Source organism: Pleuronectes platessa, chromosome 15, assembly GCF_947347685.1.
Source record: "Pleuronectes platessa chromosome 15, fPlePla1.1, whole genome shotgun sequence".
In the NCBI taxonomy this organism is placed as follows: domain Eukaryota; kingdom Metazoa; phylum Chordata; class Actinopteri; order Pleuronectiformes; family Pleuronectidae; genus Pleuronectes; species Pleuronectes platessa.
Window position 1 is genome coordinate 12,701,837 of NC_070640.1, and position 21,703 is coordinate 12,723,539.

The 21,703-nt window shown below is 42.4% G+C and overlaps 1 protein-coding gene across 1 annotated transcript in view; it reads left to right on the forward strand.

Moving 5' to 3' along the window:
* The first annotated feature begins 112 nt into the window (after nucleotides 1–112).
* LOC128457533 (ryanodine receptor 1) overlaps nucleotides 113–21,703 on the forward strand; it is a 45,104-nt gene continuing 23,513 nt past the window's right edge. The window contains exons 1-64 of the mRNA XM_053442267.1: nucleotides 113–160; nucleotides 4,119–4,238; nucleotides 4,330–4,428; nucleotides 4,832–4,906; nucleotides 5,039–5,117; nucleotides 5,189–5,301; nucleotides 5,388–5,487; nucleotides 5,579–5,675; nucleotides 6,095–6,169; nucleotides 6,272–6,428; nucleotides 6,530–6,694; nucleotides 6,816–6,937; nucleotides 7,022–7,208; nucleotides 7,330–7,465; nucleotides 7,592–7,687; nucleotides 8,130–8,248; nucleotides 8,374–8,507; nucleotides 8,635–8,876; nucleotides 9,204–9,396; nucleotides 9,510–9,726; nucleotides 9,796–9,900; nucleotides 10,003–10,106; nucleotides 10,190–10,273; nucleotides 10,402–10,561; nucleotides 10,690–10,837; nucleotides 10,977–11,179; nucleotides 11,267–11,441; nucleotides 11,536–11,744; nucleotides 11,846–12,198; nucleotides 12,286–12,415; nucleotides 12,525–12,685; nucleotides 12,779–12,941; nucleotides 13,024–13,110; nucleotides 13,219–13,445; nucleotides 13,528–13,966; nucleotides 14,043–14,241; nucleotides 14,350–14,444; nucleotides 14,517–14,624; nucleotides 14,706–14,906; nucleotides 15,280–15,391; nucleotides 15,504–15,647; nucleotides 15,836–16,109; nucleotides 16,202–16,316; nucleotides 16,413–16,545; nucleotides 16,637–16,731; nucleotides 16,810–16,945; nucleotides 17,042–17,228; nucleotides 17,332–17,443; nucleotides 17,561–17,681; nucleotides 18,097–18,266; nucleotides 18,369–18,589; nucleotides 18,668–18,758; nucleotides 18,862–19,002; nucleotides 19,090–19,253; nucleotides 19,348–19,426; nucleotides 19,625–19,714; nucleotides 19,807–19,947; nucleotides 20,041–20,118; nucleotides 20,198–20,273; nucleotides 20,368–20,491; nucleotides 20,887–21,002; nucleotides 21,103–21,170; nucleotides 21,266–21,387; nucleotides 21,513–21,562. Of these exons, the coding sequence (XP_053298242.1) occupies nucleotides 113–160; nucleotides 4,119–4,238; nucleotides 4,330–4,428; nucleotides 4,832–4,906; nucleotides 5,039–5,117; nucleotides 5,189–5,301; nucleotides 5,388–5,487; nucleotides 5,579–5,675; nucleotides 6,095–6,169; nucleotides 6,272–6,428; nucleotides 6,530–6,694; nucleotides 6,816–6,937; nucleotides 7,022–7,208; nucleotides 7,330–7,465; nucleotides 7,592–7,687; nucleotides 8,130–8,248; nucleotides 8,374–8,507; nucleotides 8,635–8,876; nucleotides 9,204–9,396; nucleotides 9,510–9,726; nucleotides 9,796–9,900; nucleotides 10,003–10,106; nucleotides 10,190–10,273; nucleotides 10,402–10,561; nucleotides 10,690–10,837; nucleotides 10,977–11,179; nucleotides 11,267–11,441; nucleotides 11,536–11,744; nucleotides 11,846–12,198; nucleotides 12,286–12,415; nucleotides 12,525–12,685; nucleotides 12,779–12,941; nucleotides 13,024–13,110; nucleotides 13,219–13,445; nucleotides 13,528–13,966; nucleotides 14,043–14,241; nucleotides 14,350–14,444; nucleotides 14,517–14,624; nucleotides 14,706–14,906; nucleotides 15,280–15,391; nucleotides 15,504–15,647; nucleotides 15,836–16,109; nucleotides 16,202–16,316; nucleotides 16,413–16,545; nucleotides 16,637–16,731; nucleotides 16,810–16,945; nucleotides 17,042–17,228; nucleotides 17,332–17,443; nucleotides 17,561–17,681; nucleotides 18,097–18,266; nucleotides 18,369–18,589; nucleotides 18,668–18,758; nucleotides 18,862–19,002; nucleotides 19,090–19,253; nucleotides 19,348–19,426; nucleotides 19,625–19,714; nucleotides 19,807–19,947; nucleotides 20,041–20,118; nucleotides 20,198–20,273; nucleotides 20,368–20,491; nucleotides 20,887–21,002; nucleotides 21,103–21,170; nucleotides 21,266–21,387; nucleotides 21,513–21,562 (9,085 nt within the window). The remainder of the gene's footprint in view (nucleotides 161–4,118; nucleotides 4,239–4,329; nucleotides 4,429–4,831; nucleotides 4,907–5,038; nucleotides 5,118–5,188; nucleotides 5,302–5,387; nucleotides 5,488–5,578; nucleotides 5,676–6,094; nucleotides 6,170–6,271; nucleotides 6,429–6,529; nucleotides 6,695–6,815; nucleotides 6,938–7,021; nucleotides 7,209–7,329; nucleotides 7,466–7,591; nucleotides 7,688–8,129; nucleotides 8,249–8,373; nucleotides 8,508–8,634; nucleotides 8,877–9,203; nucleotides 9,397–9,509; nucleotides 9,727–9,795; nucleotides 9,901–10,002; nucleotides 10,107–10,189; nucleotides 10,274–10,401; nucleotides 10,562–10,689; nucleotides 10,838–10,976; nucleotides 11,180–11,266; nucleotides 11,442–11,535; nucleotides 11,745–11,845; nucleotides 12,199–12,285; nucleotides 12,416–12,524; nucleotides 12,686–12,778; nucleotides 12,942–13,023; nucleotides 13,111–13,218; nucleotides 13,446–13,527; nucleotides 13,967–14,042; nucleotides 14,242–14,349; nucleotides 14,445–14,516; nucleotides 14,625–14,705; nucleotides 14,907–15,279; nucleotides 15,392–15,503; nucleotides 15,648–15,835; nucleotides 16,110–16,201; nucleotides 16,317–16,412; nucleotides 16,546–16,636; nucleotides 16,732–16,809; nucleotides 16,946–17,041; nucleotides 17,229–17,331; nucleotides 17,444–17,560; nucleotides 17,682–18,096; nucleotides 18,267–18,368; nucleotides 18,590–18,667; nucleotides 18,759–18,861; nucleotides 19,003–19,089; nucleotides 19,254–19,347; nucleotides 19,427–19,624; nucleotides 19,715–19,806; nucleotides 19,948–20,040; nucleotides 20,119–20,197; nucleotides 20,274–20,367; nucleotides 20,492–20,886; nucleotides 21,003–21,102; nucleotides 21,171–21,265; nucleotides 21,388–21,512; nucleotides 21,563–21,703) is intronic.

Below are 21,703 nucleotides of genomic sequence, written 5' to 3' on the forward strand. Positions count from 1 at the left end.
ACCTTCACCAACATTGTCTTGCCTTATGCGGAGGCTGACGGGCACCAGGAGTAACAGAGCAGAAACGTTTTCCCCATTTCTCTCGAGATTTTACCTTTAATGCCTCGGGAGGATGGCAGAAGGTGCAGATGGAGAGGAAGAGATTCAGTTCCTGCGTACAGTGAGTGATGCTGTCTGCCTCTTGGCGAACTGTTAGGAAACTTATTCAGTGTATTAATACAACTTTTGTGTATTAACGTGTGTCACTTCACAACACATAGTGGACAAACATTTTCTGTGTTGGCTTACTTTCTTTGCTCAGAGCCCAGATTGACAAGCACAGGTGGCATTGTTATCTATTTATATCCCTTCAGTTACTTGACATGTCACTGTTGTGTCCCAGAGAGAAAAAGCTTGTGGTGCCAGGTGACACTTAACACACGTAGATAAAACAGATTAGAATCCAATCAGTTATTGTCTTTATCTCAAGGACTACTCACCCATCTTCGTCTTTAAAGAAATACATTTGAGCGGTCCCAACTTCTAAAGATAAAAATAGATTTACTTGTAATTATTGTCGATACAGTTTCTCACATAATATGTTCATAGGAAATAAATATATCATAGGAGAGATGGAGTTTTGTTTTTAGATTATTGCACATTAGTACTTGTAAACCATGACTGATCTCTCATGTAAATCCTCAGGACAAACTGAGGTCTGTACTGCAGCCCAAATTTTTGTTTAAGTTAACTTGTGTTTTTAATATTAATACATTTGTTGCTTAGAGAGCTTTCCATTGATTTTGGTGTTTTTTAAATGTTGGTATAATTGAACACACAGAGTTCATCTTATGAAATATTTAGATGAAATCAGTTTATTATTGCTGCATCACTCACTGCTGAGCTATCAGATCTCCTCGTTAAACCTCTGTGCCAAAGCCAGCAGAAGAGCATTGTGGCCTTGCAAGCAGTCAGTGCAGATAATCAACTATAATAGTCATTCCTCCCAATGCCACATGCGTTTCTGTAGACCCTGTTAACTGTAGTCCCTGATGTTGGAGTAAAACAGGAGGCAAGTATCATTTAAAGCTTAGTTCCTCACACCCACTTGATTATAAATTGCATATACTGTGACTGCAGTCTTTGTTTTTTGCTTATTTACTTTATATTTTGGATGAGTCCTATGAACAGAAATTATTCAAATATTTTGTTTCTCTTGTATATCTTATCCAGCAGCTACAGGAGTGTGAAAGCACGTTTTGAGAAGGCACTGTCTTGCGACTTGAAACCCACACTGAATTGAAAATATGACAACAGTGCGTCATAAAGTGTCTGTCAGTCTGTCACTGTTCACCCTGAACTCCTCAGACTTCTATATTTACTGCGTGAAGATTAGCCTGTTCAAACCTTGGCCCATTTCAGCACCTGCTTACTTCAGTCCACGTTAGACCTTCACTGCTCGTGTCTTACTGACACTCGTTAGTATCGGACGTTGGATTCAAAGCTAGAGCCTGACCGATTTATCAGTCGGACAATTTGAGCCTTTCACACACTTATCAGTATCAGTGTTAATTTTTGCAGATATCCACCTATCTGAAACTTTGATTTTTCAGAATAAACAATACAGGGAATAAATGCATGTGTGTTTATATTTTAGGTAAAAACTTTTTGGTTATTTAGCAGATTCAAATTCTATATATTTGGTTGTATTTGTGTTTAAAGTTATTTATAAAAAAAAGTTATGGTTAAACTGTAAAATATAAATTCTCAATTAAGGATTTAATATATATATAAATACATATATTTGCGTATATCGTGGTCATGCTCACTTTGTCAGGTTGTTTTCGAGTACTCTGGTGGAGTCTGGTGGAATGTTGTAGTAGACATGTAGCTGCTGGCCTCATGTTATCATGATGACATCTGTATTTCAGTCAGTCTGTGTTGGAGAGAGTGTCAGAAACCTAATACTCACATCTGTCATATGCTATAGTGGGATTGTCAGTGCGTCAAATTGTCTTTTATATTTTGGTGTCACCTTATCTTTAAGGTGCCAGGATTTTCAGATGCTTGAGTCTGAAGTCTGACTCTTTGATTTGTTGTCTACTGTACAGGAGAAAAGTTCTGTTATAATTATGACGATATATATTTATAGTCCGTCTCTTCATGACCTGATCAAGAGGGCACTGTACAAACTCCCTTTTAACACAGTGCTTCTTACAAGCTGTTAAACAGGCCTGATAGAAATACGGTTAAACTCTGGAGGAACAAAACACAGGGGTTATAGAAGAAGAACTACTTCTCTCTACTGTACCTTTTTGCACAGCTTAACAGTTTTGTGTTAGATCTAAACTCTGGTTCTTTTGTCTGGAGTTGTTATAATTTCTTCACCTTTGCACAAGTTTGTATTCTAATCTTGACTCAAATCTTCCCATTGATGTTAACTTGAATATGTTAACCACCTGTTATGCCAGGGTCTGCACTTAAATGTTGTACATGATTCAAGATTCAATACTTTATTACCACACAACTCAGTTGTTGGAATTTGCCTCAGTGTGTCCACAACGACACAATCACAGCATAAAACATAACAAGAAAAGAAACAAAAGACATAACCCCCTCCCCACATACCTTTTATAAATGAAGAGATATCACATTTACAGACTTTTTAGTATTCTCATTATGTACCAAAATAGAATACATTTGTTTTATTGTCAAAAGCAGCAGTCTGTTTATTATAGAACCAGTTTTCAGTTGACTTCAGAGATCATAAAGCACAAATTAAAGCTAATTACAAAGTTGAACCCAAGTAACGACTATTGCTTCGTTACATGTACCTTGATTAAAGCTGTGTCTAAACCAGAAATATTTCCAGATGAAAACACCCAACAGCTGAGCATGAAACTTCGAGCTGAGCTGAGCTAAATTGAAATTTGGAATATTCCTCTCCCTAGTGAGCTGACTAATAACGTTATTGAATCGGCGTTGGGGGCCACAGTGCTTCTTGGCCGTCAAACCCTAAATATCTGTTGCTCTCCAGAAAGGGATGTGTGAACAGCAGGTGCAGCAGCCTGAAATAGAGAGCTGCGGGGGAGTGGCTGGTGTCTGGGGGGCCACAGAGGCGGGGAGATTAGAGCTGGATAGTGACAGGCCCAGGGAAAAGCAGTTACAGAAAAAACAGTTGTGAAGGTCAGGAAAAGGTGTACAGGGTAACAGCTGTTTTTGCAAGTTATTTTGTTTATGGATTGCCCTAATTTCTTTTGATATTTATGCTGTCTGGATTTGCGGAGATGACATTGTGCTGTCGGAGCCATGGATTGTCAGTTCACGATGCTAACCCATTAAATGTAGCAGACATAACGTGATGTAAGAACTGCAGAATGCATTAAAAGGGGAACTCAGATTTTACAGGTCGTGTAGGTGTCAGAATCCTTTGGCAGATGGAGCTGAGTCAGCTAAATCAACATGTATGAAAATGACCTACTAATCATCCCTGCTTCAGGCTAACAAGTAGATATTGGCCACTGCTAGCACAATACATCCAAAGCATAGAGTGTATATAAATATAAACAACACGTCTCCACTACCTCTTAATATCCAGAAATGGTTAAGCCAAAATATCACAGGTACGAAAGCTGCCATCTTGTGCCTTTGGAGCTATAGTCTGGGCAGTAATGATCAGGGTTGGACGAATTGAGGTCCCACAATACTAAAGCTCGACCAATCACTGGTCAGTTTCAGCTGTCAATCCTGTTGTCTCAGCCTGTTTTATAGCATCAAGTAATTAAAACTAAACTTACCAGAAACATGAACACTTTAACATGCATTTGTGTCATAAGAACTACTTTAAACGACATACGCTATTTTTGATAACATTTTATTTAACATGTACTTTGACCTTTTGATTTGGTCAATGTCCCATCCACTAACAATGAGGAGGCTGTATTTATGATCTGAATCGCAGCCAGCCACCAGGGGGCAATCAAGACACTTTTGCCCTCCTATGGGGGCAGCCACGTCGCTCATCTTTATTCATACTCAACAGTCGAGTTACATTGGGCAATATTGGAACTTGGATTTGAAAAATTTGTGTATCAGTTCCTCTTGCAGTCCTTCACCTTCCACCTGTTTTGTGTTTGTAGGACGATCAAGTGGTGCTGCAGTGCACTGCGTCTATTCTTAAGGAACAGATCAAGCTGTGTCTGTCATGTGAAGGGTTCGGGAATCGTCTCTGCTTCCTTGAGACCACCTCCAACGCTCAGGTAGTGGAGGGAGACTTTTATCTCATTTATTTGAGGATGTATTCTATTTATCAGTGCCACTCACCCTATGGTTGGTCGTGGTGCGTTTCAGAATGTCCCTCCAGACCTCGCTATCTGCTGCTTCATCTTGGAGCAGTCCCTGTCCGTGCGGGCTCTGCAGGAGATGCTGTCCAACTCTTCTGTGGATGAGGTAAAGTCCAAACTCTGAACAGAGTTGTTGCCGTGTGTTGTTCATTCATCAACTTAAACTAACTATGTTTCTTTCCTGACCTGATGTCCCATGATCCTCCTCTCTGTCATCTGGCAACCACAGGCTGTCGATTTGGACAAATGGGTATGTAAGCTCACTTGTCCTTTCTGTGACCCATGCTAGGTTTTTGTGCAACCTGAGAGTTTTTGTCACAACTCGGGTTTGGGTTTGACAGACATAACAGCAGTTTTTATTCCTTGTTTCCCGTTGCTGTCTGTAGAATGGCCCCATATTGTTATTTCTATATTGCCATTAAGTTATCACCGTGAGAGGGTTTTGAATATGATACTCTCTTTAAATTTTTTGTTCATTTAACTGACTTTGCCTCTACCTTTTCATGCAGTCATCACAAGGAGGGGGTCACAGAACGCTACTGTATGGACACGCCATTCTCCTTAAGCACACACACTCCAGCATGGTGAGCACATTTACAATCCAGTTTGTGGCTTCTGCTGCTCCTTGATGTCTTTTCCGATAAGCAGCAAAATGCCTTGCAGATGATTACTCTCTAATCTGAATGTAAGTCTGATACCAACTCTCCATCCTACAGTACTTGAGCTGTTTGACTACTTCGCGTTCACTGACAGACAAACTGGCTTTTGATGTGGGCTTGCAGGAGGACTCCACAGGTGGCTATGAACCTTACTGGTCATTGAGTTCCACACAAGTTCTGTATCCTAAATAGTTTTCTCTGTCCCAGGGGAGGCCTGCTGGTGGACCATCCATCCAGCCTCAAAGCAGAGGTCTGAGGGCGAGAAGGTCAGGGTGGGAGATGACCTCATTCTTGTCAGTGTATCTTCAGAGCGATACCTGGTAACCCCAATTTTACTTACTCTCACAGTAACTGACAATTTGTTGGCTACAATTCTCAAGAGAATGACCACATGCTCTCTTTTCAGCATCTGTCCTATGCCAGTGGCGACTTGATGGTCGATGCTTCCTTCATGCAAACGCTGTGGACCATGACGCCTGTGATGTCAGGATGTGAGCTTGCTGAAGGTCAGTAATTCTGCTGTTGCTTAAAAAACAAAATCTCTTTTCTTCATGGACCTGTCAACTCTCACTCAGGGATATGACTCTCGCCCCCCAGGTTTTCTGACGGGAGGTTATGTGCTCAGGCTGTTCCATGGTCACATGGATGAGTGCTTGGCAATCCCTGGAGCTGAGCAAGGGGACGACCCGCGCAGGTGGGTTTAAATGCAGGATATGTCATAATATGATTTAGGTTAACGATATAAAGCAAAACTGTGTATCTTTTACCAAGCAAAGTTAATCTCTGAATATTGGAAATAAATGTTTGTTTTGAATGACCTCTAAGTCTTTTTAACTGATCAGCTCAGCATTACTCTTGAACTTGCTGAGCCTGATTCTGATCATTTAAGATGCAACACTTTTCACTATATTACAGGTCATTGACCAATCAAACAAATTCCCGAAGCTGCTAACTGAAAAATGTCCATTGCTCATCTCATAGTTTATTGACACTAACTGAAACCAATGCTTTAAAGAAGAGGGGTAGTAAATCAAAACATTTAGCAATTTGACAAAATATAATATCCTGATGCTCATTCAACATCATTGACTGACATGTTTTTGTTTCTTTCAGAGTTGCTCATTATGAAGGTGGGGCTGTATGCAGCCATGCCAGATCCTTATGGAGACTTGAGCCGCTTCGTATCGGGTGTGTCTTGAATCCTCTCATTTAACAGCATGTGTTCTTTAATCACTCACTTTCAGGGAATTTACACCATACTGATGCCTGACTCATTCATTCTGTTGATAGTTGGAGCGGAGGTCACATTAAATGGGGCCAGTCATTCCGGATCCGTCACATAACAACAGGCAGGTACCTCTGTCTGGATGAAGAGAAAGGACTGCTGCTGGTGGACCCTGAGAAGGCCGTTTCCAAGATGTCAGCCTTCTGCTTCAGAATTTCAAAGGTCACTGTCATACAAAGATGCCTTTGCCAAATCTCTGACAACTGTTTGAGAATCCATCATGCAGTATAACGATTTTTACACTTTTTTATTTCAAACTACAGGAAAAAATTGAAGTGACCCAGAAGCGAGATGTGGAAGGTATGGGCATTCCTGAGATCAAGTATGGAGAGTCCATGTGCTTCGTACAGCACGTGTCAACAGGCCTCTGGCTTACATACGCTGCTGTCGATGCTAAATCTGCCCGTCTAGGTCCTTTAAAAAGAAAGGTGAGGGAACATTTTGCATCAAGACAGTCAGCAACATATAAACTCAACTATTCAAGTCAGCATCTAGTGCATGAATGTAAATCTGGGTTTTCAGAGCACTTACTGTATATTCAATTCTTAGGCAATACTCCATAAAGAAGGTCACATGGATGATGCGCTCACAGTGGCCAGATCTCAGACCGAAGAGTCCCAAGCAGCCAGAATGATTCACAGCACAACAGGCCTCTTTAACCAGTTCATCAAGTACTTTAGTTATATTTTATTCAACTCAATGCTAATAGCCATGCTTTTGTGTGTATTCTCATCATGTTCCTTTCATGTCCTCAGAGGTCTAGATGCTCTAAGTGGGAAAAACAAATCTTCCAATCCCCCATCTCTGCCTATGGACGCTGTGGTGCTCTATCTGCAGGACCTCATTTTCTACTTCAGACCCCCCGAGGAGGAGCTGGAGCACGAGGACAAACAGTTCAAGCTTCGCTCCCTCAAGAACAGACAGAACCTCTTCCAGGAAGAGGTCGGTCTTCACACAGAAATGTTTAACACTTGCATGTTTGGATTCCAATTTTAGCTTCGTTGATTTATTTTAAGTCAAAAACGTATTTCGGTTCTTCATTTGTTTTTATTGTTTTGAACAGGGGATGATAACTCATGTTCTGGACTGTGTTGATCGGCTCAATGTCTACAACACAGCAGCCCACTTCTCAGAGTATGCAGGGGAGGAAGCTGCAGAGTCCTGGAAGGAGATAGTCAATTTACTGTATGAACTGCTAGGTACAGTATATCCTATCTATGCATTCACAGTGATTTAAGATTTGTCAGTTTCCCACATCCTGCTCCTTTTTGTGTTAATGAATATGATGCATTGACAATTGTTTCTGCGTTTATTCTTTCAATAAGCCTCTTTGATCAGAGGGAATCGTGCAAACTGTGCTTTGTTCTGTGATAACCTCGACTGGTTGGTCAGCAAACTCGATCGTTTGGAAGCGTCTTCAGGTAAACAAGTCAAACAGAAGCTCATTTAAATGTAAAATGTACAAAGTAGCAACTGTTATCAAAGCTTGGGTGTTGCTCGCCAGTATAAGTTGGTGATTTGTCCCATAATCTGGTTACAGACAGTATACACAAAGTGATCTGTATGTAATATATCTGTAACAAACAACAACTACGAGAGGCTGTAATGTTTTTTCAAAACTCTTTTATTTTTTCAAAGAGTGTACTTAATTGTATGGTGCTTTTCGACCGTACAATGTACAAAAACATTTGTAGAGCTCAGCTGATATAGATTTTTCGAGTGGGGATGCCATACCCAATATTAGGCGACAAAAAAATATCTTGAATTAAGAGAATAACCATATAGTTTTCATGTAAAATGTGAAATTCTCATATATTTATTGGTAAATTCTGTTAATCTGTTACTGTCACATTTTCATGACAGGAATCCTGGAGGTGTTGTATTGTGTTCTGATTGAGAGTCCAGAGGTGTTGAACATTATCCAGGAGAATCACATCAAATCAATCATCTCCCTGCTGGATAAACATGGACGCAATCACAAGGTCAGGAATATGTAACGCCCGAAGCGTAGGAATTTTTTGCAGTTCACTTTAAAATAAATCTAATATTGAGCTACAAGGCAGCACAAGAAAAGTGTCATGGTTTTCTGTCTCCTTTGTTTCACCAGGTGTTGGATGTCCTCTGTTCTCTGTGTGTGTGTAATGGGGTGGCTGTGAGGTCAAATCAGAATCTCATCACAGAGAATCTACTTCCAGGTCGTGACCTACTACTTCAAACCAACATTATCAATTATGTAACCAGGTGGGTGAATTTTTATCAGCACGTATAAGGACCGACTAAAAATGCTTTGTGCTCTGTTGTCTGTCCTCTGTCCTGTTTTTAAAGCAGCTGCTCTGACTCATCTCTTTGTCTTGTAAACCTCTTTCAGCATGAGACCCAACATTTTCCTTGGAACCTGTGAAGGATCCACTCAGTATAAGAAGTGGTATTTTGAGGTGATGGTGGACCACGTGGAGCCATTCCTCACGGCTCAGGCTTATCACCTGCGTGTGGGCTGGGCTCTGACGGAGGGCTATAGTCCTTACCCTGGTGGAGGTGAAGGCTGGGGTGCTAACGGCGTCGGAGATGACCTCTACTCCTACAGTTTTGACGGACTTAACCTCTGGTCAGGTAAAGTAAACATGTTATAATTTAAGAGCAAACTTTTGCCCAGCTCCACAATTGCTCAGATTCTGAAAATTATGACATGTAAGATGGTTACTTAAAACTTAATCCTGGTATTGTTCATGCTGGCTCTGCATCAGAAGGTCACATCTTACTGGGCCAGGGTTGTTTCTATTAGAACATGTCAAAATGTCTTCTGTAAAAACAAAAGCTTATGTGCTTCTGCTTAATACAAAAACACAAATCTCACATGCATAGAACAATTAATGAAATTAGACCGACAACACAAAAAGAAAACAACATAACCTAACTACTTCCTCCATGGGTCCATAGGACGTGTTCCGCGTCACGTTGCCACACCCAATCAGCACATCCTGGCAGCAGAGGACGTCATAAGCTGCTGTTTGGATCTGAGCGTGCCGAGCATTTCCTTTCGTATCAACGGGTATCCTGTTCAAGGAATGTTTGAGAACTTCAACCTGGACGGCCTGTTTTTCCCCGCTGTCAGCTTCTCTGCGGGCGTTAAGTAGGACGTTGTTTATTATGAATAAATGTATACTACAAATTGGTTCCTTTGTTTCAAAAGCACAGTACAGATGAGACATGGGACCAATGACTATTTTCCACTCTAACTTCAAGGTTGCGATTCCTTCTCGGAGGGCGTCATGGGGATTTCAAGTTCCAACCACCCCCCGGCTACGCTCCTTGCTATGAGGCAGTGCTTCCTAGGGACCGTTTGCGGATCGAGCCCATCAAGGAGTATAAGCATGATTTCGAGGGCATCCGCAACCTGCTGGGTCCAACTCAGTCCCTATCACACACAGCTTTCACTCCTTGCCCCGTGGACACTATACAGGTGAAAACCTTATTCCATCTCCTTTTCATTTTCATCTGTTCCCCTGCACTGAATTTATTCTCTTTTCAGATTGTGTTGCCTCCTCATTTGGAACGCATTCGAGAGAAGCTTGCAGAAAATAGCCACGAGTTATGGGCTGTTACTCGCATTGAACAAGGATGGACCTACGGACCAGTGAGTGTTTTCAGCATTGGTTATTTTTATCATGGAAAATTATGTTGTGTTTACAAACAATGTTCTTTAAAAATATTTGCAATTTACTTTTGTTAAATCAAGTTTCGTGACGACAACAAGAAGCTGCATCCCTGCCTGGTGGATTTCCAGAGTCTGCCGGAACCAGAGAAGAACTACAATTTAGCCATGTCAGGAGAGACACTGAAGTAAGTCAGGGACCTCACTTGATTAACGGCGCTGTGCTTTTGTCTGTTTGTATTTCTAATGACATGTGTGATTCAAATCAAAGGACCCTGCTGGCACTCGGCTGCCATGTAGGAATGGGTGATGAGAAAGCAGAGGAGAATCTGAAAAAGAACAAGCTCCCCAAAACGTGAGATGCAATGCATACCTTTATTTTGATTTATTTTTTGACATTGCCCCTAGTTTATAATTTGTACTGTTGATGACTTCAGAAAAACTCTCCACAACCATTTCTGATCATAAAGCTTTGTTCATCAGTTACATGCAGAGTAGTGGATATAAGCCGGCGCCTCTGGACCTCAACCACGTCAAGCTGACCCCGAATCAAAACACTCTCGTTGAGAGACTGGCAGAAAACGGACACAACGTGTGGGCAAGAGACCGAGTTCGCCAGGGCTGGACGTACAGCATTGTCCAGGTACCACCCTATGATGATAATAATAGTAATAACACCCATGTGTCTAGATATATCTATGGATGCATGGTGAACGAAAGTAGTTTTTTCATATTTTACTCCATGTCCCTTTGTGATATTTTGTTTTGCAGGATATAATGAACAAGCGCAATCCGCGCTTGGTTCCTTACAACCTACTTGACGAAAAGACTAAGAAGACGAACAGAGACACAGTGTGTGCAGCTGTTCGCACTCTCATTGGATATGGTTACAATATAGAACCACCTGACCAGGAGGGCTGTAAGTTTACACTGCTATCTATTAGCAGGATAAATATATATTTTTATCTACACCTATAAGATTCATTATAAGAAACACAAGCCTTTTGTTGAATGTAAACGCTTTTCTTGTAAATTCTGTTTTGTTCGTGTACATGTAGGCATTGGACCTGGCAGCACCCGTGGAGATAAGATCCGAGTTTTCCGAGCAGAGAAATCATACGCTGTCACTCAGGGGAAGTGGTACTTTGAGTTTGAGGCCGTGACAGTCGGGGAGATGAGAGTGGGCTGGGCAAGACCCAATGTTCGTGCAGACACTGAACTCGGTGCAGACGAGTTCGCATACGTCTTCAATGGTTTCAAGGTCTGAGCAAGACTGAGTTTAAATGCTTGTGAACGGTGTCGAATCCTCTGTAATACTCCAATCGAAAATCCTTTTTTTCCTTTTCAGGCTCAACGTTGGCATGTGGGAAATGAGTCATTTGGTCGTCAGTGGCTGTCCGGGGACGTGGTGGGTTGTATGATTGACCTGACCGAGATGAACATCATGTTCACACTCAACGGGGAGATGTTGATCAGTGACTCAGGCTCAGAGATGGCCTTTAAGGATATTGAGATTGGTGAAGGTAAATAGAGTGAGATGTGATAGCAAATGTTCTCAGACATTACACGTCGGTCTGTGTTTTTGATGAATGTCACGTATGTTTTAAACGTCCTCAGGATTTATACCCGTGTGCAGTTTGGGCCTCTCCCAGGTCGGAAGGATCAACTTGGGTCAGAACGTCAGCAGTCTTCGTTACTTTACCATCTGTGGCCTGCAGGAGGGATTTGAACCCTTTGCCATCAACATGAAGAGAGACATCACCATGTGGTTCAGCAAGAGCCTTCCCGAGTTTAATATTGTGCCTACGGATCATCCTCACATTGAGGTATTGTGCATCAGCTGTCAGTGTTTTGATGAAATATAAAAGTCATTATTTTCTCAATATTTTCTCGATCACCACCTGCCCTCTATTTATTTATGTCTTAGGTCTCCCGTGTTGATGGGACAGTGGAATCTGCCCCTTGCCTCAAAGCGACCCACAAGACATTCGGTTCTCAGAACGCGAACACAGATCTGCTGTTCTTCAGACTCAGTATGCCAGTAGAGTTTCACGAGACCTTCAAAGTCACAGCAGGCACCACCCTCCTTACCCGTACACTGACCAACCCTGAGGATGAGGTGATCGAGGTGGACCCGGACTCTGATTTTGAAATACTCAAGAAGTCTGCCACTCGCAATGAGCAGGAGGAGGAGAAGAAAGAACCCTCTGTGCCCAAAGAGATACCCAAGAATGGAGAGAATGAGAAGGATGCCTCAACTGAGAAAAGCAAGAAGAAAGGGTACCGACTCATGCAGCTCGATTTGCTACAGGTTGGATAATATTTACTTTTTGATTTATTGTGACCAACTGCTGCCGTTATTTGCAGATTCCTCTTCAAGGCTAAGAAGGCTGCGCTTATGTCATCACCGCCTATTGTTCCCACCATGCCCCGCTTAATGGAGGATGTGGTGCCAGACGACAGGGACGATGTTGACATTATCCTCAACACTACGACAGTATGGCTATAACTTATAAATTTGTTATTTTTCACATTGAACTTGTCTGTCAGCACTGTTATAATCGTTCTAATGTTTATATCCAACCACCTCCTTTTTCTTTCACTAGTATTACTACTCTGTGCGAGTGTTTGCGGGACAGGAGCCCAGTGGCGTGTGGGTGGGCTGGATCACACCTGACTATCACCAGTACGACCTTCATTTTGACATCAGCAAAGTGAGAAATGTTACAGTCACTGTAGGTGATGATAAAGGCAACATTCACGGCAGGTACGTCCCTTTTGTTGACAGATAAACAAAAAAATGTCATGTTTTCATTCAAATATTGGCATCTGGTGATTTCTTTTTGTCTGTTTTCGTCAGTATAAAACGCAGTAACTGCTACATGGTTTGTGGAGGAGAGTTCAGCAGCTCCCAGCAGACCAGAGTCAGTCAGGAGGATTTTGTGATTGGCTGTCTCATTGATCTGGACACAGGACTTATGACTTTCACTGCTAATGGAAAAGAGATAAACACATTTTACCAGGTCAGATAAGCTTCAATCTCATATTCATTCCTTTTAAAGGCTCTGTTGTTTAATGCAAACACGCCATGTTCACCTACTGCAGGTGGAGCCCAACACAAAGCTGTTCCCAGCTGTCTTCGTGCTTCCTTCCAGTCAGAATATGATTCAGTTTGAACTGGGCAAGCTGAAGGTCGGTCTACTGGGATCTTCACAATCAATACTATAATCGTATTTTTGCATTTGCTCTGACACTGTCTTCTTTAATACATCACCTGTCTTCCTTTACCTGTCTTGCCAGAACATTATGCCAATCTCTGCCGCCATGTTCCGGAGTGAGCGCAAGAATGCCGTCCCCCAGTGCCCTCCTAGACTGGACGTCCAAATGTTAACCCCGGTCATCTGGAGCCGCATGCCCAACCACTTCCTGGCTCCGGAGACAGGCCGTATTAGTGAGAGACTGGGCTGGGTGGTGCAGTGTAAGGAGCCGCTTACCATGATGGCCCTCCACATTCCAGAGGAGAACAGGTTAGAGCTAATAAACATTGCCAAGAATTACAGAGTTTATTTTTCATTTTTTCAGCAAAAATAACCTCTTAACATTTCCCAGATGTATAGACATCCTGGAGCTGTCTGAACGAATGGACCTGCTGAAGTTCCACTATCATACCCTGAAGCTGTACGGCTCAGTGTGTGCTCTGGGAAACAATCGTGTGGCTCACGCTCTGTGCAGCCACGTGGATGAATCCCAGCTCTTCTACTCCATCGAGAACACCTACCTACCCGGACCAATGAGGAGTGGCTTCTACGACCTGCTCATCAGCATGCACCTGGAGTCCGCCAAGAGGAACCGACTGGGAACCAACAAGGAATTCATAGTTCCAATGACGGATGAAACACGCAGTATTACTCTGTACTCAGACAAATCTCACGCTTTACCTGGGGTCGGCCTCACGACATGTCTACGTCCCAAACTCCATTTCTCGTCTATTGGCTTTGTGGGAACAGATCAAGACATCTACACACTGAGTCCAGTCATCCCCTTACAGGTGAGCTGGTACAGGAATTACACGTATTTAAGGTGCTACAGAGACACTAATAATTTAAAGTTGCTTTTTTTTCCAGGTGTTAAAGACCAAGGCCCTAAACATGCTGACTGAGGCGGTGCAAGACGGTGGTCAAGCCATGAGGGATCCTGTGGGAGGTAGTGTCGAGTTTCACTTTGTTCCAATCCTGAAGCTCATCAGTACTCTCCTCATCATGGGTGTGTTCGATGATGAAGACGTCACACACATTCTGAAGATGATTGAGCCGACGGTCTTCAGTAGCAAGAAAGACGAGGAGCCTGCCGATGAGAGCGCCAAGTCGAAAGAGGAGAAGGATCAAAAAGCTCCTCCAAAACCCGGAGCGGTGAAGGAAGGACAGCAGGAAGCTGCAGAGGAAGAAGAAGAAGAGGAGTATGAGGATGACGGTTTGGGTGATGATGAGGAGGAGGAAGAGTTCGAAGAAGAGGAAGAATTAGAGGAGGCAGAATCGATCATGCCACGCAATGACGTGGTGAAGAAGATCGAGCAAACAAATGGTGAAAAAGGTGCAGAGGAAACGGAGAAAGAGATGAAACCTGCAGAGGCTAAAGAAGGGGAAGCTAAAGAACATCTGGAGCAAGGACTTTTCCAGATGAAGCTTCCAGAGTCTGTTAAATTACAGGTACGTATTTTCTATTTTAGAACAATTATTATTAGTTTCTACCTCACAGTATTAATGATTCGTGTTGCTTTTGTCCTTCAGATGTGCACTCTACTGCAGTATTTCTGTGACTGTGAGCTACGCCACAGAGTGGAGGCCATCACTGCCTTTTCTGACCAGTTCGTCAGCCAGATCCAGTCCAACCAGCGGCATCGCTACAACGAACTGATGCTCGCCTTCACCATGAGTGCGGCCGAGACCGCCCGCAAGACCCGAGAATTTCGGTCCCCACCACAGGAGCAGGTACACTTGATGATTGATAAATTGTGTTGAACAGTGTTAGGTTAAAGAAAATCTTAATTCTTAAAACTCTCAAACAGGAAAAGGAATCTAGCCTGTACTTCTGTGTAACTTCTGCAATCTTGTGTATTTTAATTTGGTCTGGTACAAAACTACTCAAAGGTAGGTTTATGTGTCATACTACCACAGTTTAAATGTCTTGGTGCAGTTGGTTTAAAATGTACTCTCGATCTATCTGATACCCTTGGAAATTTTATTTTGGAAGAATATATGTCCACTATAGTATGAAATTGTTTTCATGGTTAAGTTTAGCCATTTTATGGGAATTAATTAAATGAGCACATTTGCTTATACCTTTTTTGTCCTATTTACAAAGGTCAACATGCTAATGAACTTCAAGAACTGCGCTGAAGATGAAGAGTGCCCCATTCCCGATGAGGTCCGAGAATCCCTGCTGGTTTTTCACAATGTTCTGCTCGTCCACTGTGGTCAGTTTCCATCTTTAGATTCAAGTCTGCGTACATCAGAATTTAAAGTTAAACCTGCGCATGGCAGGTTTAGACATACGTTACAATAAGTTCTTCAAAACTTCACTCTCAGGTGTTCATATTGAAGAAGAAGAGCAAGAGGAGGAGGTGGATTATTCCCTCCGCGGACGACTGTTGCGTTTGTTGGTAAAGGTGAAGAAGTTCCACGAGAAGAAGGTGGTGCTGGAGCCGGAGCCACAGGAAGATAAAAAACCAAGTGAGTCTCAGCGGCAATAAAAATGCATCTTTTGAGTCAAAACATTGCTTTGTTATTAACAAGTATAGTTATAAATAGAGGCTTTGTTGAACATTTATATATTTCTAAAACGTCTTTGACACTCACAATAACTACCGTACGAAGTTTCGTTTGCATTACTGCTTAACCCTTTGTTCTGTGTTTATTAGGCACACTGCAGGAGCTGATTTCCGATACCATGATCCACTGGGCCCAGGAATCATTCATCCAGAACCCTGAGCTTGTGCGCATGATGTTCAGCCTCCTTCACAGGCAGTACGACGGGCTGGGCGAGCTCATGCGGGCCCTCCCCAAGGCCTACACCATCAATGCGGTATCAATTCGGGACACTATGGACCTGCTGGAGTGCCTGGGGCAGATCCGCTCACTGCTTATTGTCCAGATGGGTCCAGAGGAAGAGAGGCTTATGATTCAAAGCATCGGGTGGATATACAATTTATTTATCTTGAAATCTTCCTATTGAAGTGAATCCTGTGTCCGGATTGTAGAGTAACTTATTTTTTCTTTCCCTTCAGGAACATCATGAGTAACAAAGTTTTCTATCAGCACCCCAACCTGATGCGAGCGCTGGGCATGCATGAAACTGTAATGGAGGTCATGGTTAATGTTCTGGGTGGTGGGGATTCAAAGGTATGTTTTTGACTCACCAGACCTTGCTTCTCATAACCATCAGGGAATAGACTGAAGAAGGTGATAAGACCACGGCTTTTTCTTGTCTTTCAACAGGAGATCAGATTCCCTCGGGTGGTGACAAACTGTTGCCGTTTCCTTTGCTATTTCTGTCGCATCAGTCGCCAAAATCAGCGCTCTATGTTTGACCACCTCAACTACCTTCTGCAGAACAGTGGCATCGGCCTTGGTGATTGTTTTTGTTGAGTTCCAGCATTTTTCCTGCTCATATTTTATCCTTGATTTGTGACGAAGCTCATCAACATGTGCTGTTTTTTTAGGAATGCGGGGCTCCACCCCCTTGGACGTGGCTGCGGCGTCTTGTATCGACAACAATGAGCTTGCATTGGCTCTCCAGGAGCAGGACCTGGAAATGGTAAAAATGGAAACAATGTGTATTAAACAAGCTTTGTGCAAAATTGTTCATCACTTGACTAAACTGATTTATTTCCAGGTGGTCAAGTATTTAGCTGGATGTGGACTGCAGAGCTGCCCGATGCTGCTGTCTAAAGGCTACCCTGACATTGGTTGGAATCCGTGTGGTGGAGAGAAATACTTGGACTTTCTTCGTTTTGCTGTGTTTGTCAACGGTATGAAATTCTAACACCCATATTGTTTCTGTTACGCCCCTATTGTTTCGGTTGTTCATCCTCACTTATATCAATGTTGTTCTTTTCCTCCTGTAGGAGAGAGCGTAGAAGAGAATGCCAACGTGGTGGTACGTCTCCTCATCCGCAGACCTGAGTGCTTTGGTCCGGCCCTGAGAGGGGAAGGAGGCAATGGTCTTCTGGCCGCAATAGAGGAGGCCATCAAGATATCAGAGGACCCTGCAAGAGATGGACCTAGCGTAAAGAAAGACAGACGCTTTCCAATGTAAGAGCTCTTAGCTGTTTATGAGGAGGCATCAGTGGGTTTATTGTCTTCTCCAGTGTGGCTGAAGCAGAAAGATTAAGAGACACAATTTATTTTCATCAAGGTTTGGGGGAGAGGAGCAGCATGAGGAGAACAAGGTGCACCTGGGAAATGCCATCATGTCGTTCTACTCCGCTCTGATCGACTTGCTGGGACGCTGCGCTCCAGAGATGCACGTAAGCTATTTAGTAGCCACTGTGGCTTCTTTGACTTATATACAAATATAGACAAATATAAGAATTGGAAATCTTGTTGAAAATGTCCATTAAAAAGCTGATCTTTTGTCTCTCCAGTTGATTCAGGCTGGTAAGGGTGAGGCTCTGAGGATCAGGGCCATTCTGAGGTCTCTTGTCCCTCTTGAGGATCTGGTGGGAGTCATCAGCCTTTCTCTTCAGATTCCTGCTTTAGGAAAAGGTATACATTTGGGAGACTTTCTATTTGTGTGACATTAGCCCTAGGGTTGGTAATCCAGGAAAATTAGCAAGAGCCGGCTAGATTTTGGAAATATGCAAATGATAAATCCTACCCCCTCCTTTCAGCCCTCGTGTCAAAGCTACGCAAAAACACTTGAATGCAAACTGCCAACTGCTAGAAGATATTGAAGATTAAAAGTGTTTCAGAAACAAATCACCAACCCCACATGCAAATTAGTGTTGATTTATTTAATGAGTGAACAAAATGCGATCCTTATATCCTCACTATATGTTCAAGGTTTAACTTCCATATAAGATTGCCATACATATTTTACAGCCAAATGATGAAAGGTTTTTGTAGCATCAGATCACTTCAACCTTATTTAACATGTTTTCTTTTTTTATGTCGCACTCAGACAACAGCATCATAGAGCCAAAGATGTCCGCTAGTTTTGTGCCGGATCACAAGGCGCCCATGGTGCTGTTCCTGGACAGGGTGTATGGTATTGACAACCAGGATTTCTTGCTCCACGTGCTGGAGGTTGGATTTCTGCCTGACATGAGGGCTGCTGCCTCTCTGGACACGGTGAGCCTCAATCTATTTAGAAACATGTAGTCGTACCGTTTATGATCCTGGAGGAGAAGTGCAGAGCAGGGTTATGACCGTGCTGTTGGGCTTAATTTGCAGGTTGCTTTCAGCACCACAGAGATGGCCCTCGCTTTGAACCGCTACCTGTGCTCTGCTGTGTTGCCACTCATCACCAAGTGCGCCCCACTCTTTGCTGGCAGCGACCACCGCGCCATAATGATCGACTCCATGTTGCACACAATCTACCGGCTTTCTCGTGGACGAGCCTTTACAAAGGCCCAAAGAGACATCATTGAAGAGTGCCTAATGGCTTTGTGCAAGTGAGTTGAGCTCATGGAAAACTTGACATATTATTCAACATCACCAGCTTCATTTTACTTTGTTTATCTTACTTTCAGACATCTACGTCCCTCCATGCTTCAGCACCTGCTCAGAAGGCTGGTGTTTGATGTGCCCATTCTGAATGAGTACGCCAAAATGCCACTGAAGGTATGAGGACGTAAAAACGATTGAAACTTATTTTCCCTTTGAGCTTAGATGTTCTTCTGTTTTTTAATTCCTACATTCACCATTATACTTTTGCATCCTGCAGCTTCTAACCAATCACTATGAGCGTTGTTGGAAATATTATTGCCTCCCTAATGGTTGGGCAAACTTTGGGCTGGCGTCAGAGGAGGAGCTGCATCTGACCCGAAAACTGTTTTGGGGAATCTTTGAATCGTTGGCACACAAGGTGGAGCTCCTGCAGTATTATTTTTTGTTCCATACAACTGATGGTGTATGCATACTTGTATTCTAATATCTTTTTATGCGATTCCAGAAATTTGATGCAGAGATTTTCAAAATATCTATGCCATGCATCTGTGCGATCGCTGGAGCCATTCCTCCCGACTATGTAGATGCCAGTTACTCCTCCAAAACAGAGAAAAAGGCGTCAGTAGATGCAGAGGGAAACTTTGATCCGAAACCAGTAGAGACGACAAAGTGAGAGGATTTTTGTCACTGTGCCATTCATAAAGACATATAGTACCTCTTTAAAATAATTACAAATGGTCTCTGATCTTTCCTCCACCCACAGTACCATCATCCCTGAGAGACTGGATCCCTACATCAACAAATATGCTGAATATACACATGATAGATGGGCCTTTGAAAAGGTAAACCTTTTGTTTAACATTTACTGAACTCACTCACATTAGTTTAAATACTTATCGAGGAGCAACATGTTTGGTTTATTTGATCAGAGCAGCTTTGCTGAAAAACAAGTAGCCTCAGACTTACTATGAAAGAAACCCTTATATATGTAACCATAAATACCCGTTATAATGCATAATGTGTTTGCATGTATGTTTCAGATCCAGAATAACTGGTCCTATGGTGAAGTGTTGGATGAAAATGCAAAAACTCATCCGATGCTGAGGCCGTACAAAACCTTCTCAGAGAAAGTAGGTTTCCAGTCACACTCTACATTGAATTTTTCTTAACTTTTACTTCATCTGTTCTCTACTTCTCATCACTCTGGTTTCTCTCCTGATAGGACAAAGAGATCTACCGTTGGCCGATCAAAGAGTCGATCAAAGCCATGGTGGCGTGGGAGTGGACCATAGATAAAGCGAGAGAGGATGAGGAGTCGGACAAGAAGAAAGCATCCTCACGTAAAATCTCACAGACCGCTCAGGTAAAGATCAATTGGATGATTGTTTATATACTAATGTCTTCACAGTTGTGGTATTTATTTTACACTTCATAACAATACCTCCCTCTGTTCTAGGCAACCTATGACCCAAGCCATGGCTACAGTCCACAGCCCATTGACATCACACACATGGCTCTTTCAAGGGATCTGCAGGTATGGAAGCAAGTGTTTGAACCGTATGTGCTCTATTCTTTGTATATGGTCAGTATTCACAGTTCACATCTGTTCACAGTCTATGGCAGAGCAACTGGCAGAAAATTATCATAACACCTGGGGACGAAAGAAAAAGTTGGAGCTGCAGTCCAAGGGTAAGAGCTTTTTTTTTTTATAAGAGGGAAGTTGCACATGTGGAAAAAGAGACTTTCTTGTTTATCAGTTTTGATTATGTGTCTGTTTGTGAAGGAGGTGGAACACATCCTCTACTGGTGCCATACGATACTCTGACGGCCAAAGAAAAGGCACGAGACAGAGAGAAGGCTCATGAACTGCTCAAGTTCCTGCAGCTTAATGGATATGCTGTCACAAGGTAACAAGGCAACAGAACCCTTTCTGAATTGGGAATGGTATTTAATATTAAAGTTTTTTTTCAGTTAATTTTGTGGCCCGGTCAGATAGTAACCTCACAAGGAATCAAAAACAGACCTGAACAGATACTGAACACGTCAAGTTAACACTAAGAGCAAGAGTCCATAAGATGAACCCAAAGAGTCTTCCAAGAAAACGTAAAAGTCCTGAACCCATTACAAATTTTCCACAAAGGAAAAACAACCTGACTTTATTAAAAGTTATTTATGTCCAAGATGAAACCTTAGATAGTTTATTTTACTATCATTTATGGCGCGCCACAGATACTCAATCAGGAAATTTATTTTATCAAATTGAAGCACAAATGATTAAGCGTTATCCTCTGTTTCACTTCAGGGGCCTGAAAGACATGGAGTCTGACATCTCATCCATCGAGAAGAGATTTGCTTATGGTTTCCTGCAGAAGCTGTTGAAATGGATGGAAATTGCCCAGGAGTTCATTGCTCATCTTGGTACTATGGGGCAAAGATGATGAACAGATACTGTAATGCTACTTCATAGTGTTGCCTGTGTTATTGCAATAATATCATATTTGGCAATGTGTTTTTGCAGAGGCTGTGGTTAGCAGTGGACGAGTGGAAAAGTCTCCTCACGAGCAGGAAATCAAATTCTTCGCCAAGGTGAAACTATTGTTTAGAGCCAGTGGACCGATGAAACTTAAACTCTTTGTTATATAAGTTAAAAGCTCATTGTCTCTAAATAATCCTTCCCTCAGATCTTGATGCCTCTAATCAACCAGTATTTCAAAAACCACTGCCTCTACTTCTTGTCAACACCTGCGAAAGTCCTTGGCAGCGGTGGCCATTCGTCCAATAAGGAGAAGGAGATGATTGCAAGGTGATCTATCTCATTTCAAAGTAACACACAGAAATGTTGATACATTTTCTTTTCACTTTTTCGCTTTACATTTCCTTTTTTCTTGCATCGCCTTTCCTTTCTTTCCTCTTTCCTTCCTTTCATAGCATCTTCTGTAAAATGTCCGCTCTGGTGAGACACAGAGTTTCTCTCTTTGGTAAGATGTCAGCCTCTCAATGTCATTCTTTCTGAATCTTTATGCTCTTTTTGTGCTTCTCAAATGCGGCTATATAGTGTATTAATATAGTGGAGTTCTGGATTTTATAAAGTAGTCATAACATCCAAACTGTATGTGTTC